We start from the raw sequence: 19,846 nt of genomic DNA on the forward strand, positions 1-19,846 counted from the left end.
AGAGAACAGGACTGGTATCACAAAGACCTGGATTCTGGGCGCCTGGGTGGCTCAGTGGGTTAAAGCCTCTGCCTTCAGCTCAGGTCATGATCCCGGGGTCCTGGGGTCGAGCCCCGCATCGGGGTCTCTGCTCTCTCTCTGCCTGCTTCTCTGTGACCTATGTCTGTCAAATAAATGAATGAAATCTTTAAAACACACAAAAAAACAAAGACCTGGATTCAAGTTCCCAGCTTCACCTCGTCCTTATTAGAACGAGAGGTTTGAGTCAGGACAAGTTATTTAATTTCTGCAAATTTTCGTTTTCTCACCTATATAATGGGATAATATTAGTGAGTCAAAATAGCACTTCATGTGAGGAAAAGCAGTCAGGTGCTGCTCCCCACAATCTACTGGCTCTTACTCTTAGTCATTCTTAGTTTGCATCTCTTTTCCTCTTTGTAACTGATTCCACATATTTGTGTACAGAACACCTATGATTGCACATTCTAATGACAAAAACGGGTAGCAAGCTAAGAACAAACTAGGTGTTACTTTTGGAATAATTCAACTTGAGCCCTAATGGGGTCAGATTTTCATGGGATATTCCATTCCTTAACGAACTCTAGAGAGCAGTCTTCCATATATCGTTTAGGAAAAGATTCTTCCGTACTATTCTGTAAAGTTCCATTTACAAACAGCACTTCATTGGACAGCAACAGATGATGTCAGCCAAAGCCCTGGAGCCTGGCAGAGAAAGCAGAAAGACTGCATAAAGAAGAACTGTCTCTGCTTATTTACCATTGTTTCTTGGCAAGACTACCTCATTATGGCGAAATTAGAACTCAAAATGATAGGCAGAGCTTGGAAACACTCTTTCAGAAATACAAATTCAGACTGGACATCTTTAGTGATGCTATACAGTAAGTAAACTAAATGTGACCAAAACAGGATGGTATTATATCTGTTCCTGAACTTTATCACTATAAAGCCATTTAGTCAGTACTCAGCTAAAATATTTATCTGATAAACCTCTGGTTCATAAGTGGTAACAATTTAAAAAAAACCATAAACAATACAAAAATGTCAAGAAAAGGGTTTAGAGGGAAAAAAGCTCTTAGAATTATCATTAGGATTCACTTCTGAGTATTAATACATTTTAACAATTAGTTTAAAACTAGAGAACTAATGAAAAGAAAATGATGACAAACCCTAGTTTAAATCTTCACTCTACCCCCTCATGAGGGAAGATTACTTCACTCTCCAAGCCTATTTCCCTCTCATCTGCAAATGTTGATAATGTACCCAACTGGCAGGGATATTTAAGAAATTAGGACAATTGTGTATAAATTAGCATTACTTGTGAAATTACAAATTCTAGAAAGTAATATTGCGTAGTTAGCTACACTGACATAGAGTTGCTCAAGAAATGGTAATTATTACTTTTCTTTTCTTTTTTTTTAAGATTTTATTTATGTATCTGACAGAGAGAAATCACAATTAGGCAGAGAGGCAGGCAGAGAGAGAGGAAGGGAAGCAGGACCCCTGCTGAGCAGAGAGCCCGAAGTGGGACTTGATCCCAGAACCCTGAGATCATGACCTGAGCCGAAGGCAGCGGCTTAACCCACTGAGCCACCCAGACACCCCTAATTATTACTTTTCAAATACAGCTGTCTTAACATAGAACAAATAAATAGTTACATGGGACTTAACTTTAAGGTCAATTATTGATCACAGTCACTAAACTGCATAGTTCAAAATAGCTAAGTAAACTTAAAAGCAATTCATTTTTAGTTTTGAAATACAATCATTTTTGCAGTAAATTAACCATGTCCAAGTGAAGGTTATGGAAAATAGTATAATAATGCAATAGGGTACGTTCATAACAATCTTCTAATAATAAGTCATAATTTGTGAAAATATTATAATTCACACAGCAATTATCATAATGTACAGTGAGACTCATGTCTATCGTGCTCACTGCTCTATAGCCAGTGTCTGTCCTGTGCCTGGCACATAACTGGGACCTAGTTAGTATTAGTTTAAATGCAGCGTACCTACAGCCACTTATGATTATTCAAGATTACTGGTGGTCTTATGCTAGAAGAGGAACTCAAAGTAATGAAAGAGCACAACCTGAAAAGTAATTTTAATAGAAAATTATTCATGAATCTTCTGCTCCTTAAAGTCATAAAGGACCTCACTAAACTGTCAGGATAGGCCCACTGTGAAAAACTACTATATAATACACAGTTGGAACCCTGGAACCAGGACAAGAACCTGATCTGATGCATGATCTAGTCCTCTTTTCCATCTCTGTGTTTTCTACTAGTTTGGTTATTTACTAAACCACCCTTCTATTTTCAAACTTTAAGAGCCAGCAACTTGAATTATAGTTATTTTACCATTCTTCTCCTAAGGAAAAAAAAAAAAAAAAAAAAAGATTCTTCTCTCCCACTTAAGTACCAACCAGGCCCTCCCCGGCTTAGATTCCGAGATCAGACCAGATCGGACGCGTTCAGGGTGGTAGGGCCATAAACAAGGGGGAAAAAAAAAGATTTTTAAAAAGGGGTTAGTTTTTAGCATCTTCAATTATTATAGTATGTGCAATGTTATAAACAAGCTCTAACAAAAATCCATGACACCTTAAAAAGGTTCGTGAAGCATTTTAATGACACCGACCTCAAATTCTCATCGGACAAATGAAGATAACGTATGTCGCTATTTTTTCTAAATGAACTGTAACTTTAGGATGCGCGGCAATTGAGTGATGGCTTTAGCAAATCACCAGCAGTCAGGATTCACAATGGGTCCTCTCCCTGATTTTGTTAGGCTCCAGGCGATCTTAAAATTACATTATTCAGTTCTTCTTCTTGTCCTGATTTATGCTTTCTTCCTCCCAAGGCTGAAGCTGAACCTAATTCTTGGTAACGTAACTTGTTAATATGTTGATGCCATTTCCTTCCGTTTCAGAATTTGTAATGGAATTATACTACTTGTTCATTTCTAAAAATAAATGCCTTTCACACGGAAAAATTAAGCATGGGATTAATTAAGATCAACTGAAAAAGTTCCATCAGACACTTAAAAATATGGGATAACATGTTTTCCTTCTCCGTAACTCCTCTGTTTAACTGACCATTGACGCTAAAGACAATGAAGTTTCGAAGCACACAGAGACAGCAGACGGAGACAGCCGACCGAGACAACAAAGTGGGGGGGAGCAGAGTGCTGATCTCAGCGCCTCCAAAACTTGCATCAAGAACCTGGGACACGGGACAATTCAACGTGAGCAAGGAAAACCTTACACGATATCACAATGCTGATCTGGGGACCCACCCGTTTCCCGGTCTTTGGGGCAGCGAATGCCTGAGAGCAGCTGAAGCTAAAGCAGCCCCAATTTTGCCCAAGAAGTGTAGCGCGACCAATTTCATGGGACTCAACCCCCAGCTGCCCAAATCGTCCACACCCCAACACCAAAGACTGAAAACGGGACTTCCACTCGCATAGGTACAGGTGGCCTCCGCACCTACCCTGGCCCAAACTGCCCTGCCCTCCCACACTAGGCCCGGGGACGGTCCCGCGGGGCCGGTCCTCAGCCCCCGTCCGGCCAGCCCAGCCACCGTCGCCCCCCACCTCTGCCAGGTCAGACCATGGCTAGTGGCTAACAGTTCTCCGCGTCGTAATACCTTGGTCGTACGGATGTGCTCCATCCCGAGCAGACGGCCGCCGGCAGCGCCACTCACAAGCGTACCATGGAGCGAGAGAGCCGGGCGGACCCAAGGACCCAGGCCCAGCAGGAACTACCAGCCGCCCAGCCCCGCGGCACGTCCGCCCGCCCCCTGGCAGCGTCCACCGCGCAGGCGCAACCGGCGGGCGCCGTCTCCTAGAAACGCTTTCCCAAACCCGAGGCCTGGTTGGGGACAAAGACTGGAGGGGTAGAGTGTCCTCCGAGAGAGAGTGGCGTCTGGTTCTTCCGGGGCTGCCGTGGCTCCTACAGCGCCACCTGCTTTTGTGGAGGCTCGGAACAGGCAGCAACTCCCACCCTCCACTCCCCCAGAAGAACCTGTTAAAGGATCATCAGATAGACTTACTGTAGCCTTAATGTGAACAATCAAAATTCCCAATACTAGGGTCTCCGGGGTGGCTCAGTCCTTAAGCGCCTGCCTTCTCCTCAGGTCATGATCCCAAGGTCCTGGTATGGAGCCCCGCATGGGGCTCCCTGCTCAGCAGGAAGCCGGCTTCTCCCTCTCTCACTCCCCGTTTGCGTTCGCTCTCTGGCTGTGCCTCTTTGTTAAATAAATAAATAAAATTATTTTAAAAATTCCCAGTACTACACAATTACTTATGTAAAAGTGTAGTTACGTCCTACACACCAGTTATCCATTAAAAATCATGGAGCAGATCTTAAATAAATATACAAAGAGCGAAATATATATTACATATTGTATATATAATATGCATATATTTTATATATATAGTAGAATCTAACAAGTAAAAACTGAACAAACTGAAAAACCATCAACTTTTCCTAGATCTGCAAAGGAACGGAGGTCACAGGGCAAATTGTTATCCCTAAAATTAGATAGAGGGGCAGGCAAATACACAAGTTAAGGGAATAGAAACCCACAAGCAACAACCTTCCTGGGAGATAGTGCCAAGAAGCAAGCTTACCGGGCACCAGTGTTTGGCAGCTTCTTTTACCCACTACATCATGTTCAACAATCCAGAAAACCTTACAAGGCATCCTGAAGAGCAGAAAACAGTGTGAAGACACAGAGCAAGCATCAAAGCCAGACTTGGATATGACAGGGATGTTGGAATTGTCATATTGAAAATTCAAAATAATTAGGACTAATATGCTAAAGACTCTAATTTATCTGGATAAAGGAGACAACGTGCAAGAACAAATGGACAATGTAAACAGAGAGATGGGAATCCTAAGAAAGAAATGCTAGAGATAAAAACAACAACAACAACAAAAAACAACAAACAAACAAAAAACACTGCAAAAGAAATGAAGAAAGTCTTTGATGGAATTATTAATAATTTGGACATGGCTGCGAAAGAGATCTCTAGCCACAGAGAGCTTGAAGGTATCTCAACAGAAACCTCCAAAAACTGAAAAACAAAGAAAACAAAGGTTGAAAACAAAAAACAAAATTGGAGCAGAATATTGAAGAACCATCGGACACGTACAAAAGGTGAAATGCAGACACACGTAATAAATATCCAAAGATGAAAAAAAAGGAACATAAGCAAATATTTGGAACAATAATGTCTGAGATATTCCCTTGAATTAATGTCATACACCAAAAGTCAGACCCAGTAAGTTCAGAGAACACCAAGCAGCATAGATGTCAGAAAGACTGCATATCATTCTCAAACTATAGAAAGTCAAAGATAAAGAAAAATTCTGAAAAAGCCAGAGGGAAAAAACAGTCTACCCAAAGAAGAGCAAAGATAACAACCACATTTGACTTCTCTTCACATGTGATGAGGCTGAACAAGCAAGAGAAAAGTGAAATAAAGACTTTTTCAGACCAACAAAAATTGAGCAAATTTGTTGCCAGTAGAACTGCCTTGGGAAAAAAAATGTTAAAAGATGCCCTTTCGAGAGAAGTAAGATGATACAGGTCAAAAATTTTAATCTACTTAAGGAAAGAAAGAGCACTGGAGAAGGAAGTATTGAAAGTAAAATAAAAATATTTTCTTATTCTTTATTGATGTAATAAAAAATATTTTGTTCAAATATGTGTGTACGCACACGTGTATGTGTGCATTTATGTATAATTGAAATGAAGGGGAGGACAGCAGTGATTCAAGGAATGGGAGGGAGGAAGAAGGAATTATAAAGTACTCGCATGACCAAAAAACCCCAAAACTATGCTACAGAAGAATATTACGTAACAAAAATGTTGATGTTATATTAATGAATGAAAAATATGCTGACTATAGAATGGTAAGATCAATGTGACTCTGTTTTGTAATTTTTATTTGTATAAACAAAAAGTTTACATTTGGGGGCACCTTGGTGGCTCTGTTGGTTAAGTGTCTGTCTTCAGCTCTGGTGACGATCCCAGGGTCCTGGGATCAAGTCCCACATTGGGCTACTTGCTCAGCGGGGAGCGGGCTTCTACCTAGGCCTTTCCCCTTGCTTGTGATCACTCGCGCTCTCTCTCTCTCTCTCTCTCTCTCTCTGTCAAATGAATAAATAAAAATCCTTTTTAAAAAGTTTACATTTCTAAGCTTTGCGCAGTGGCAGTATCGTAGCCAATGAGGTTTATCCGAGGCGCGATTATTGCTAATTAAAAAGTTTACATTTCTAGATGGGAGCATCGTGGGTGACTTTTTGTAATTCCTGTGTTTCAGTTTTTCTCAGTCTCAAGTGATTCTGCCACTCGGGATATCTGGCCATCTGTGGAGACATTTTGGGTGAACACAAGTGGGTGCACGTGTGGAGAGTGCTACTGACATCTAGTGGGTGCAGGTTAGCTCTGCTGCTGAACATCCTACAGAGCACCAGACACCCCGCCCCTCACCTCCCACCGCACCTCCCAAGAATTATCCAGACCAAGAGGTCAACTGTGAAGAGGTGAGAAGTCTCCCAGGGGTTTTGTAGCAAGCACTTTCACTTATGGTAACTAGAAAATGCTCTTTGTAAAACACCATCATCACTTTTACATCATCTTTCTTGCTGTGTTTGATGCTACAAAGGCTTACCACCTATGTTTTCTTCTCTAATTAAAAATTTGCCAGCATCTCATTTTGATTATTTACTTACTTATTTTTATTTATTTTATTTTAATATTTATTCAACTTGTCTTGGTGTTGGTTTGTTTTGGTTTGTCTGTTTTTTGGTTTTGTTTTGTTTTGTTTTGTGTTTTGAATGCCTACTCTGCTCCAGACAGATTGCCAAAGCAAATGCTTATTAATCTCAGCAGTCTTCGTGGTGAAATTACTTACTCCTGTAGGTATATGTGAAATAAGAATAAGATCAAGCCACCTAGACACCAGTGTTGGTAGAGTATCTCATCCAAAAGAAACCCAAATCCTGCTTTAAAACAAAACAAAACATGAGAACTAATATAGCTCCTTCCTGAAGATCTCTTGAGAAGGTAGAATAGGGTGAATTATACTAAATAACATCCATCAAGACTACCTTAATAAAGCTTCTTTGTATACTGTTTCTCCCGCATTTTTTGTCACTTTCCCTATTTCCTGCTCATCTGCAGTTTGCCCTCACATACCAGGCTATCCTCCCCCACTCTTTTCTCTTATCATGTCTCCTTTTTTTTCTTTTACCAATTTTCATGGAGAGGTAATAACAGTAACTAACACTTACTAAGGGATTATCGGGACACGGAAAGTGTACCAAATGCATCACCTGTGCTATGAGGAAAATACTGTTCCTTCCCTCAGTTTAAAGATGAAGAAAGTGGAATACAATGAAGTTAAGTATCTTGCCCAATATCACAGAGAGTTAAAGCCTAGATCCATGATGTAAAGCCAGATAGTCTGACTCGAGAGTCTATTCTTTTTTTAAGAATTATTTTTATTAACATATAATGTATTATTTGCCTCAGAGGTACAGGTCTGTGAATCATCAGGCTTACACACTTCACAGCACTCACCATAGCACATACCTTCTCCAATGTCCATAACCCAACATCCCTCTCCCTACCTCCCCACCCCCCAGCAACCCTTAGTTTGTTTTGTGAGATTAAGAGTCTCTTATGGTTTGTTTCCCTCCCGACCCCTTCTTGTTTCATTTTTTCCTTCCCTAATCCCACGACCCCTGCCCTGCCTCTCAAATTCCTCATATCAGAGAGATCATATGATAATTGTCTCTCTCTGATTATAGAGTCTGTATTTTTCTTTATTTTTTTTAAAGATATTATTTATTTATTTGACAGACAGAGATCACAAGTAGGCAGAGAGACAGAGAGGTAGGCAGAGAGAGAGAGGAAGGGAAGCAGCCTCCCTGCTGAGCATAGAGCCTCATGTGGGGCTCGATCCCAGAACCCCAGGATCATGACCTGAGCTGAAGGTAGAGGCTTTAACCCACTGAGTCACCCAGGTGCCCCATAGAGTCTGTATCTTTAACAGCTATTCTATACTGATTTCTTTTCCAAATTCTATATAAAAGTTCCACCTATGATACTATAATAGGCTAGAAAACGACCCTGCCTTAAAAAAAAAAAAAAAGAATGAAAATAACAGAGTAGAAATCAAGTTCTGTAAAGCACCAGGTAACTGACAAGTTAGTGAGAAGGTACAAGAGCAAACTATAAGAAAGTGTACACCCAGAGAGGTAAGCAGAATAGTGAAATTGTGGCGAAAGGGCCATTTATATTTCTTACAGGACATAAAATCCAGAAGTTAAAATCTAGGGCCTAATGAATGGGGAGTCTAATGAGGTACTCTTCTTACATAAAGCCAGGGACATATAAAAATACAACCAACCCAAACCATAGAATACATCAGAAGATTTGCATTGACATTGAGAAATTGCCTGTCTTGGATATATCACAACCACAAAAAAGTTAAAAGATGGATTTGCAACCTATATTCTTACTACCCAAAAAACTTCTCCCAAATGTCAAGCTGTGCATATAATTGAAAGTGCTTGAAATTAGTAGTGCCTAAGAATTTTATCACAGCAGATACAAATTCTTTTTGATTGGACTGTCTCTCTATGATAGGTTTCAAATAATTCTCACAATTAGTTTTCAAAGGAAAATAATTCATCACAACAACAACAACAAAACTAGTACACAAGGAAACAATTCTGAAGAGATCATTGGCAGTTACAACCTGATGGCAATAAAAGATTTTATAATTATCAGGCTTTGTTTATAAAGCAACTGTTTCATTTCAAAAAATTAAAGACCCTTAAAACATCTGCAGTGTATGGGAAAATGATTTTTGAATGATATAGAAAATATGAAGAAGAACCAAATATAAGTTCTACAACTGAAATACAAAAATTGGAGTGGAAAGCTCATTGGGTGAGTTTAACAGATGAGCCAAATTAGAAAAAGAATTAGAAAACTGGAAGTTACTAAAAGAAGATTATCCACAAAGAAAAGGAATACAGAGAGACAAAAAGATTATATGAAAAGTGGTTAAGAAAAATGAAGGATAGAATTAAAATGTCTAAAGCAAACTTGATCATAGTTTCACAAGAATAACAGAGAAGGAGAGCGACTGTGGCAAAGATAATATTTGAAGAGACAATGCCTCATTTTTTTCTTCAGAATGCATGATAGACACCAATCCACGGAATAAAGCAACCAACGAATTCCAAGTATATTAAAAAGAAATCCAACTCTAGACACAGGCTAGTGAACTACAGGTTCACTATGGTGAATTTATTATGGCAACACCAAAGACAAAAATGGGGATTTTAAAACCATCCAGAATAGAAGTACAAATTACCTCCAGCAGATCAACAATTAAACTTCCAGTTTACTTCTTATCAGCGATAGAAGCCATGGAACATTGCAATGGTATCTTCCATATACAGAAAGAAACAACTGACAATCTCAAGTACTTTTCCCAGGGGCACCTGGCTGGCTCAGTCAGTGTGGCATAGGACACCTGATCTCAGGGTTGTAAGCTTGAGCCCCATGCTGGGTGCAGAGATTACTTGGAAAAAAAAATCTTTCAAAAAATGAATATAAATAATAAATAAATAAAATACTTCTCCCAGGAAAAAATATTTTCCAGAAAATAAGAGTAGGGAGGAAAATTCATTTTTCCAACAAACAAACAAACAAACAAACAAAAAGATGGAGTTTGCCATGATCCATACTAAAGCAAATTCTAAATTTATACTTCAGAATAAGTAAAATGATCAGAGATGGAAGATCTAAGCTACAAAAGAAATGAAGATTTTTTAAATGTAAAGAAATGAATATATATAAGTAAACACTGACTGCATAAAACAATAATACTCAAGATTTATAAAATTGAAAAGCAATTTAAATATATGAGTGAGGACTGAAATAAAGTATCTTAGGATCCTTGAATCATCTTGGTAGAAATTAGGAATGATAGTTAACTTTCGTCTTAAAAAGTTGTGTGTAGGGACGCCTGGGGGGCTCAGTCAGTTAGAGCATCTGATTTTTTATTTTAGCTCAGGTTATGATCCTGGGTTGTGAGATCAATCCTGCTTAAGATTCTTTCTCTTTCCCATTTCCCCTGCCCCTACCCATATATCCCCACCCTGCTCTCTCCTTCTCTCTCTCTTTCTCAAAAAAGAAAAGAAAAGAAAAAGGCTGTTTATATTTTTTAATTGCTAGGGAAACTGCTTTTAGAAATAGCATACAAATTCCAATTGAAGAGAAGATGAAAATGGAATTGTATTTGCCACAGCATAAAAATAACGTCAGATGTCAATGAACAAATTTAACAAAATATGTGTAAGATATTTATAGAGAATGTTATAAAACTTCATAAATGGATGGATGAAAAGATATATTGGGGTAGATCTATCTCAATTTCTCTCTCTCCCCCTGCCAACACACACACACACACACACACACACACACGAAGACCTAACTAAACGGAAGGGATGCACTATATTCATGGAATAGAAAACTCAATTTTAAAATATATCAATTCTTTCCAAACTAATCTATCTATAAATTCAATGTATTCCCAAACATTATCCTAACAGGTTGGTGTGTGTATATATTTTGGGGGTGCAGGGAAATTGTCAGTATGTATGTGTAATGAGCTGATTCTACAACCTATATGGTGATGTAAAGGGCTAAGAATAATTCTGAGGAAGAACAAGAAGGCAAGACTTTCCCAAATTATAGTACTTAAGGTGGCATGTTACAAGAATAGGCAAACAGAATGAGAGCCCAGAAATAAAACCACATATATGTAGCTATCTGGTTTACGAAAAAATGTGATATTACAGATCAGTATGGGGAAACTCTCTTTTCAATACATGAGGCTGAGAAAATTTGCTATCTATATGGGTCAAAAGATGAAATTTGATTCTGACCCCACAGTATGCATTCCTATGTTGATTGAAGACCCAAGTGTGAAAGGAGGAATTATAAACTTTTGGAGGTTAAGTGAGAAGAGTCTCATGACTTTATTATAGAGGAAATTATTTAAAACAGACTATACAAACCTTGTAGACAATAAATTGAACAGTACATAAATTGTACATTTCTATTCCTTAAAAAAAAAGACTACAATAAAGCAGTACAAGGACAAACTATAGAGTGTAAGGCAGGTTTTTAAAAACTATTCTATTTATTTGAGAAAAAGAGAGAGTATAGGGAGAAGGAGCAGAGGGAGAGGGACAAGCAGGCTCTGTGCTCGGCACGTGGGGCTCGATCCCAGGACCCTGAGATCACGACCTGACCTGAAATCAAGAGTTTGAGGCTTAATCAACTGTGCCACCCAGGCACCCAGAGTGTAAGGCAGTTTTAATACATATAATATACAAAGGATTCATATTAAGAAAATATAAAGAACTTCTATAAATAAATTAGAAAAAGGCAGAGGCTCCACAGAAAAATGGGAAAAACATTTAAACAGGACTTCACAAAATAAGACAGCCAAAAGTTCAGTAAGCATATGTGAAAGTATTTAACTTTATTTTTTAATCAGGAAAATTCAAAAACGTTGATACTAACATGTTTTGGCAAGGATGGATAACAGCATGGACTCTCAGACCATGGTTGCTGTTGGGGTGTAATTTGTTACAAAACCTTTCAAGAACAATTTATCTTCCTCTTATCCAGTGGAACACATACATAGCCTAGGAACCATCAACTCACTCCTAAATGTGGATTCTAGAGAATTTTAAACATATGCAATATGATACATGTATAATGTTTATAGCAACCCCATTCTAATAGCCCCAAACTGTAAACAATAGCAACAGTAAAATAGGTATATGGTGATATAGTCATAAATCACTATGGAATAAAATGGAATGCTATGCAGCACTGGAAAGGAACAATCTTCAGTTACATACAACAAGGATTAAACTTAAACATAAGGTTGAACAGGGATGCCTGGGTGGCTCAGTTGGTTAAGCAGCTGCCTTCAGCTCAGGTCATGATCCCAGCGTCCTGGGATCGAGTCCCACATTGGGCTCCTTGCTCTGCAGGGAGCCTGCTTCTCCCTCTGACTCTACTTGCCACTCTGTCTGCCTGTGCTCACTCTCGCTCTCTCTCTCTCTGAGAAATAAATAAGTAAAATATTTAAAAACAAAACAACAAAAAAACCCCACAAACAAACCATAAGGTTGAGCAAAAGATGCAAGGCACAGGGGCACCTGGGCGGCTCAGTCAGTTAAGCATCTGATTCTTGATCTCAGCTCAGGTCTTGATCTCAGGTTTGTGAGTTCAAACCCCACTCTGGGCCATACGCTGGGTGTGGAGCCTACTTAAAAAATAATTTCAGAAAACTATACAAGACACAAAATGATGCATATGGTATGATTCCATTTATATTACAGTTCAAAAATAGGCAAAACTCAACTATGTTTAGGGGTGAGCATGTAGATATTAAAACTGTAAAGAAAAGTGGAGAATATATCCTTACAATAGCTAGGATAATGGTTACCACTGGAGTGTGATTGAGGAAGTCAACCACTAGAAGTCACTTGTAAGTCTCTTGCAGTGCTCAGTTGCTTGACGTGAGTGGTAGTTACGATGTGACGTTTACAGATGAGGGTATACAGTACTTGTACACTTTGTACTTTCTTCCTCAAGTATGATATTTTCACAATTGGGAAAATCTATGGAGTAGGAAATTTGAACTTTTTCCCAAAATAATATACGATGCTTTTAAAAGTTCAAGAGTAGCATAAAACTTATAACAAAATGTGGTTATCTCATGCTTCATCACTATTCCTACTTCCCCCAAAGCACTCATTTTGATTTTTGCCTTTTTCCTCTTTTTTTTTTTTTTAACTTCTATATGTCTAAGTAACTTGTTATGGGACTCTTTCCTTTTTTTTTTTTTTTTTTTTCTGTTTTAGATAATCTTCATTTACTTCCTTCAGTGAAGGTCAGAATTTCAGTATCTTACAACATAGGTACCTGCTCCCAGACTTATACCTATAAAGGTATTCCTATAAAGGTATGCAGACACTTTACAGTGGAGAAGTTTGCTTAGTTAGCATGAATTCAGAGCAAGGGAAAAAATGATGTAGATAGGCTGTTCTCATTCAGCCAAAGTCTTGATGCATCTGTAAATCCTATTGGGAGGAATCAAGTGCAGGACAAGATAGTAGTGTTTCTGGGCCATGGAAACGTCTGGAGGCAGCCCTGAAGGTTCATTATTATAGTGGTGTATCAAGTAAGCCTAATTTAGGCTTTATTGCCGAAAAAGTCTCCTTCTGAGGGTCCTGTTGTTTCTTTAACCATTTGGCCAACTAAGTTCCTGTAAGTCATGGTCTAGACACCAAATGTCTTTCTATGGAGTCCTTAAATGTTAGTTCTTTGATTAGTTTTGTTTTGTTGCATCTAGTTAGAACTTCCTTGGTCACCCAAGTTCTAGGGGACACCTAAATTTTTCCTTGTATGTGCCAACAAAAACAACTTACAATAGGGATGTGACTATAGTTATTGGATGACTTTAATGAAATGGCATTTTCTTAATTAAAGATGGTAGTTTTTTGCATCAAAAATAACAAACACAATAAAGCATTAAATAAACAAAAATGATACTTTGAAATAATGAGGAATCAGAATCTCCTGCATTCCTTTCTCCCTAATGCTTGTTGTCTGAACACTCTTAAAAAAAAAAACCAAAACACTTACTTCCCCTACAAAATGTGTGAGAGTTGTCTGATACTATGATTCATGTGAGATAACATTAATATTTTAAAAGCAAATGTTGTTGCTTTTATAATTATGTTTACTATTTGCCACCTAATGAGACATCATAAGAGCAATTATATTTCTTAATTTGGTTGTTTCTTAAATAAACATAAGTCATTGAAAGAATAAGAATATTTCATTTGGGGCGCCTGGGTGGCTCAGTGGTTTGGGCTGCTGCCTTCAGCTCGGGTCATGATCTCAGGGTCCTGGGATCAAACCCCGCATCGGGCTCTCTGCTCCACAGGAAGCGTGCTTCCCTCTTTCTCTCTCTCTCTCTCTGCCTGCCTCTCTGCCTACTTGTGATCTCTGTCTGTCAAATAAATAAATAAAATCTTTAAAAAAAAAAAGAATATTTCATTTGACTCCATTTCTTCACTTTTAGTTTTAGGTATATTATTGCAGAAGATGAAATCTATGGTCAGAATTCTTTCTGGAATCAAAGCTATCTAAATTCAAATCTCATTACTGCTGTTCACTATCTGTGTGAGCAGATATTAAATTATTTAATTATTTAATTACCAAATAATTTACTTGTTATAATTTAATAATTACAAAATTATTTAATTTCTCTAACTCTCGGTTTACTTATTGGTAAGTAGTAGTACTTACCATCATCTTCTCCACTAAGTTATTTGTGTTAGTTAAATGATGTAATGAAGAGAAATGCTCAAGCTTAGTGGCTGGCCTCAACGAATGTTCAATAAATAATAGGTGTGAGCACGTGTGTTTTAAGAATGCATCCCAGAATCCCTGGAGATGTCTGTGTACTTGCTGATCCTCATCCTCCTCTTCAGCCCTGGGTTTAGGAATTTATATGGATCAGGCTGTGTTAATTGAGGAGAATGGGTGATGGAATAAACATTTGTTCTTATCAGAGTGACTGTACATTGTATGCAAGTGATCACACTCTGGATTCTTTTTTTTTTAAAGATTTTATTTATTTATTTGACAGAGAGAGATTACAAGTAGACAGAGAGGCAGGCAGAGAGAGAGGAGGAAGCAGGCTCCCTGCTGTGCAGAGAGCCCGATGCGGGACTCGATCCCAGGACCCTGAGATCATGACCTTAGCCGAAGGCAGTGGCTCAACCCACTGAGCCACCCAGGCGCCCCAATCACACTCTGTATTCTATAACTGCGGGTGAGGACGTACACCTGGCCCAGCAAAGTGCACGTAGCCAAGTTAGCCGATATGCCTCAGTCTCATACTTGGAGGGAGAAATATTATATTTCCAAAGGTTAGTATAACTCTCATTGTCTCCGGATTTGAGAGTTCGGAGGCTGGCTTGCTCCTCTCTGTCATAAAGAAGATAACTCATCATTTTTCACTGTATCCTGAAGGTGTGACTTTCTCTCTGAATCCTTTAGATGAGTAAATATTGATGATTTGCCCAAGTGGTATCCATGTCTGATCTTTCTGTCCGTTCACACTGGTTATTAACATTGGTGGATACAGTGGTCATTCGTGCTGTATTCTGCATAATCCCTTCATTGAACACTGGATTCTTATGGGGTGAAACAGGCAGTAGCTTTTTCTTCACAGTTACCCTTTAAGGCTGTTTTGTTGGTTCTCCTTTTACCTCTCAATAACTGTGTATGATTACTCTGGGTTTTAGAAAAAACTTTTAGGAGTCAAGAGTTTAGTTTAACATAAATATAAATTTGCCCCTCTATCCTATTCAAAGACTCTTTTTCCCTTTACTTCCCTGGTTTGATAACAGTGGGGTTGGAGGTAGAGACAGGGTGGGGGGAAACTGTTCTGCTGTGTTTGTTTCACTTTCTCCGCGTTTGTTTACTGGCCTTTTCTCCTTGAGAGCTGGGTCTCAGATTCTTGCGTGGCAGATGCCTGAATGCCCCTCTGTTTCCCTTGGGCACTCAACCAGTTAGTTACTCCTTCCCCCATCCCCTGGGACCTCCAGATCTTCTCAGTTCCAAAATAAGTGCAACTCTCTCCTGTTCATTTCTTATGAACTGTCTAGCTGTCACTTTCTGATATACTTGAGGCCTGGCTATTCCTTTTTGTGGGAGGCCACAAGGCTTGAGACGAGGACCAAACCAGGCCCTGACTTGTGCCTCCTTTAAAGGCTGAATAGCCGAACAAAAGCCTTCGGTCGATAAAATTGAGTAGCATTGAGAAAGGGTCTGTGCTATGTGTTATGCGCTCGCCTACCTGACTTCCCACATGCTTGCTAAAAATGAGAACAATTCGGTTCGGGTCATAAGTTCTTGGCTGGTTCTTGCTGCCCTAGTACAGCCCATAAATTACTTTCAGGTTTGCTGTATCAATACAGAACAATTGTACCGGCGTCAGCCATTTGGTGTCACAAAGTCTGCTTATAGTTCATTGTGAAACTTATTATGGGAACGCGTGGTTGTTTAACTAGACACAGATGTATTGCTTCTCCTATTATCACTCTATATATGGCCTTAATGCTTTGAATAAACTTAGCACTGTTGGACATCCTCCTCAGCGCTCCTCCTGCCCCCATCTCTCTGCTTCTCGAGCTCTTTTCTTCATCCTCTTACCCTCACGTTCCTGGTCGATTTGTCGTGCCATCCATGACACCATTTCCTCTAGATTCACTTGAAACCTCTCTGTATTCCAAGTCTGTCTCCCATGTCTCAATAACAAGACCTACCAGTAACTCTGTCTTCCCACATCTCCCTGCACATGTATACACAGTTGGGCTTAAACTACTTTTAGAGGATTTCTATTCCTTGTAACCAAAAGAGGTCTAATCAAGCAGTGGGAAAACTGGTCAAAGAGAATTGAGGGAAATTTTGTGCATGCTATGGAATAGTCTTGTGAATGTATTTCTGCTCCATGACAGTACATACTGAGTCCATCAGGTACCATGAATTGTTTTGTTAAGATGTGAGAACAATAAATGCAGATACATTCTCCCTCTTTGGCTCCTATGTTTTTGAGACTAGAACTCAACTGTGCTCTCTGCTAGCAGAATATAATTAGATAACAGGATATTTTGTTTTTGCCTTTATCACTGTATAGTGATCCTATAGATAATCTGGACCTTGGTTCATCATGGCTACTTCCTGTTTCTTCAGTAACACATACAAAATCTATCTTTTAGTGTGGGTTCCTACTTAAACTGGTATATTAAGTTTAGCTATGAATAACAGAGACCCAACTATGATAACTTTTTTTAAAATTTTTTATTTTTTTATAATCATGTATTTTTATCCCCAGGGCCAACTCTGATAACTTAACACGGAAGTTGATTTTTTTTCTTTCATTTAAAAGAAGTCTGAAGGGGGAGTTGGGTGACTTAGTTGGCTGAGCATCTGCCTTAAGTTCAGATTGTGATGCCAGGATCCTGCGATGGAGCTCCATGTCAGGCTTCCTGACCAGTGGCAGAGTCTGTTTCTCCTCTCTCTCTGTCCCTCCCCCTGCTTGAGCACTCTCTCTCTCTCAAATAAATTTTTTTTACAAAATCTTTTTTTTTTAAGATTTCATTTATTTATTTGACAGACGGAGATCACAAGTAGGCAGAGAGGCAGGCAGAAAGAGAGAGGAGGAAGCCAGCTCCATGCTGAGCAGAGAGCCCAATCTGGGGCTCGATTCCAAGACCCTGGGTTCATGACCTGAGCCGAAAGCAGAGGCTTAACCCACTGAGCCACCCAGGTGCCTGGCGTGTGATTTTGAACTCCACGTTGGATGTAGAGATTACTAAAAAAAATTTAAAAACAAATAAATAAAATTAGCTTCATGTAAGACTCCCTGTATTGCTTTTCCTTTCTTTTCTTTTTTATTCATTTCTTGGGAGATGAATGAAAATTTTATCAGGAAACAGATCATTATTAGATCTATTCTTGGAAACTTCTGTTTTAGATTTAGGCTCCAGTTTTTTAGTATGAAAAATTTCAAACCTGTAGGGAAGTATAGAGAGCAGTACAATGAACACCCATCTATCTTTCTTGCAGAGTCAGCAGGTATTAACATTTGGTCGCATTTTGACTGTTGATCTATCTTTCTATAAATTTTGTTGTTGTTGGATCTTTTGAAACTTTAATATGATTTTTATAAAAAGTTAGGACACAATATAAAACTTTAAAGTCAATAGATCCCCAGGAATAAATTCAAGACAGAGGTTAAATGATCATATATAGCCTTTAAATCATAATTTCTTTCTTGGTTATTTCAGAGGATCAGACCATATATATTGTGGATCCACTTAAATAGACTTAAGATTCCAGCTTCTTTTCTATGTTAGAACTTCTCAAATGATGCTTCTCAGAGTTATCCTGATCTGAGCATACCACGGAAACAAGCTTCTTTAGCCATTTTAATTGAAATTAATTTTTTTTTACAATGCTATTGTCTTTTGGATTATTCAGTTTGATTCTGACATTAGCAACATCACCGTACAGCCAGTAACTCTGCAAAAGATGGTTTTCTTAGCATGATTCACATAATATTAAAAAACAAAGGGAAGGAGTGTGGTTTGTTACATAATTTAGAATCTGAATCATTTGCTTCATCCTTGGAAAGTGGTAATTCCCATAGAATGGATATACGGATTCAGGTCCCCCAATGTCAAAGAGGAATATGGGAAACATCCTTTGCAATAGAATGTGTTATTATAAATAAGGACAGTTAAGCCAAATGACTGTGCTGCATGGTTTTGCCTGGATGCATAGACTTTAGGCTTAAATAGGCATGAAATTTACATGGACATTTTACATCAATCTTTCCATTTAATAACCACATTGCTGGCTTATAGAAACTGCTTTCTTTGGAGTTCTAGTTCTGTAGAATGAAGGAGGTAAAGTGTTTTCTTTTTGCTAATATGACAAGCAGAAGAATTTATATGAGAAAAGGTCTTTGAGGTCCAGTCTTACACTCGGTGTATCTGGAGCCATGTTATAGATTGTAATACTGCTGTTCATTAAGTAGTCTGCTTTCCATCCCTGCAGCGCTCCTCTCCATGGCAGCTCAGGGGTTACTTCTGCACAAGTTAAACTACTCTGCCAGATGCAAGACAAAAATGCCATACTAAAACTTTTATGAAGTTAAAGGAATACTTTATCAATTTGAATGGCTCCCCCCAAACTCAAACTTTTATCTAACTCAAACTTCTCACTTTCTTTTATAAACTTATATTTTATTTATTTAGCTTTTTAAAAGTAGATTTCACACCCAACATGGGCTTGAATTCACAACCCTGAGAATCAAGAGTTGCATGCTTTACCAACTAATCCATCCAGGTGCCCTTGATAAACTTATTTTTAAAACTGTTTAAGATTTACAGAATGATTGAGAAGTTAATTCCGATATGGCCCACATCAGTTTCCCTTATTATGGATATATATTAGTCCCTACTACATTTTTACATGCACTTTCCTTCCAGCTAACCTTACATGTTTTATTAATCAACATATAAACTGTATGTGCCAAGCATTTTTTTTACAATATTTTATTTATTTATTTAAATGACAGAGAGATCATAAGAGAGAGCACCAGCAGGGGGAGCGGCAGGCAGAAGGAGAGTGAGAAGTAGGCTCCCCGCTGAGCAAGGAGGCTGGTGCTGGGCTCCATCCCAGAACCCTGGGATCGTGACCTGAGTGGAAGGCAGACACTTAACTGACTGAGCCACCCAGGTACTCCTAGGCCAAGCCTTTTGAACTTACTAATTTTATGTTGATAGTCTTCAAAAGTTGTGGAAAGAATACACAATGGAGCCACATTCTATCTTCCTCCAAAAATCATCTGGATCTTTTTTTCCAGTCAAAATACCCTACATTTTTTCCTCATAGTCCTCTTATTAACCATCTTATAAGTTATCACTGATAATAGCATTTTCTAGATCACTGAAGCTCTAAAACCCTTGATATTTCATTTTTTCCTCCTCCTGTTCAGTCACTATGAAATTTTTCTTTAAATTACAGTTCAAATGCATCACTTTTTAATTATTCTTATAGTGATATCCATAATATCTAAAATGCTAGTTAGGTTTTTTAATTAAATACACACAGAGGTAATGTGCAAGTTC

The 19,846-nt window shown here is 38.5% G+C and overlaps 1 protein-coding gene across 7 annotated transcripts in view; it reads right to left on the reverse strand.

Moving 5' to 3' along the window:
* The window catches only part of MTMR6 (myotubularin related protein 6), an 821,484-nt gene that overhangs the window by 34,296 nt on the left and 767,342 nt on the right, over nucleotides 1–19,846 (reverse strand). For 2 of the 7 annotated variants that reach the window (XM_082700196.1, XM_082700192.1), the window contains exon 1: nucleotides 3,666–3,909. The exons of 3 other annotated variants lie outside the window; for them this stretch is intronic. In XM_082700196.1, the coding sequence (XP_082556322.1) occupies nucleotides 3,666–3,689 (24 nt within the window). In that variant the 5' untranslated portion in view covers nucleotides 3,690–3,909. Of the gene's footprint in view, nucleotides 1–3,665; nucleotides 3,910–19,846 lie in introns of those variants that run through there. 2 more of the 7 variants (XM_082700197.1, XM_082700194.1) reach the window with 1 other exon arrangement.

The sequence above is a fragment of the Mustela nivalis genome (genome assembly GCF_964662115.1).
Source record: "Mustela nivalis genome assembly, chromosome: 15".
NCBI lineage: Eukaryota > Metazoa > Chordata > Mammalia > Carnivora > Mustelidae > Mustela > Mustela nivalis.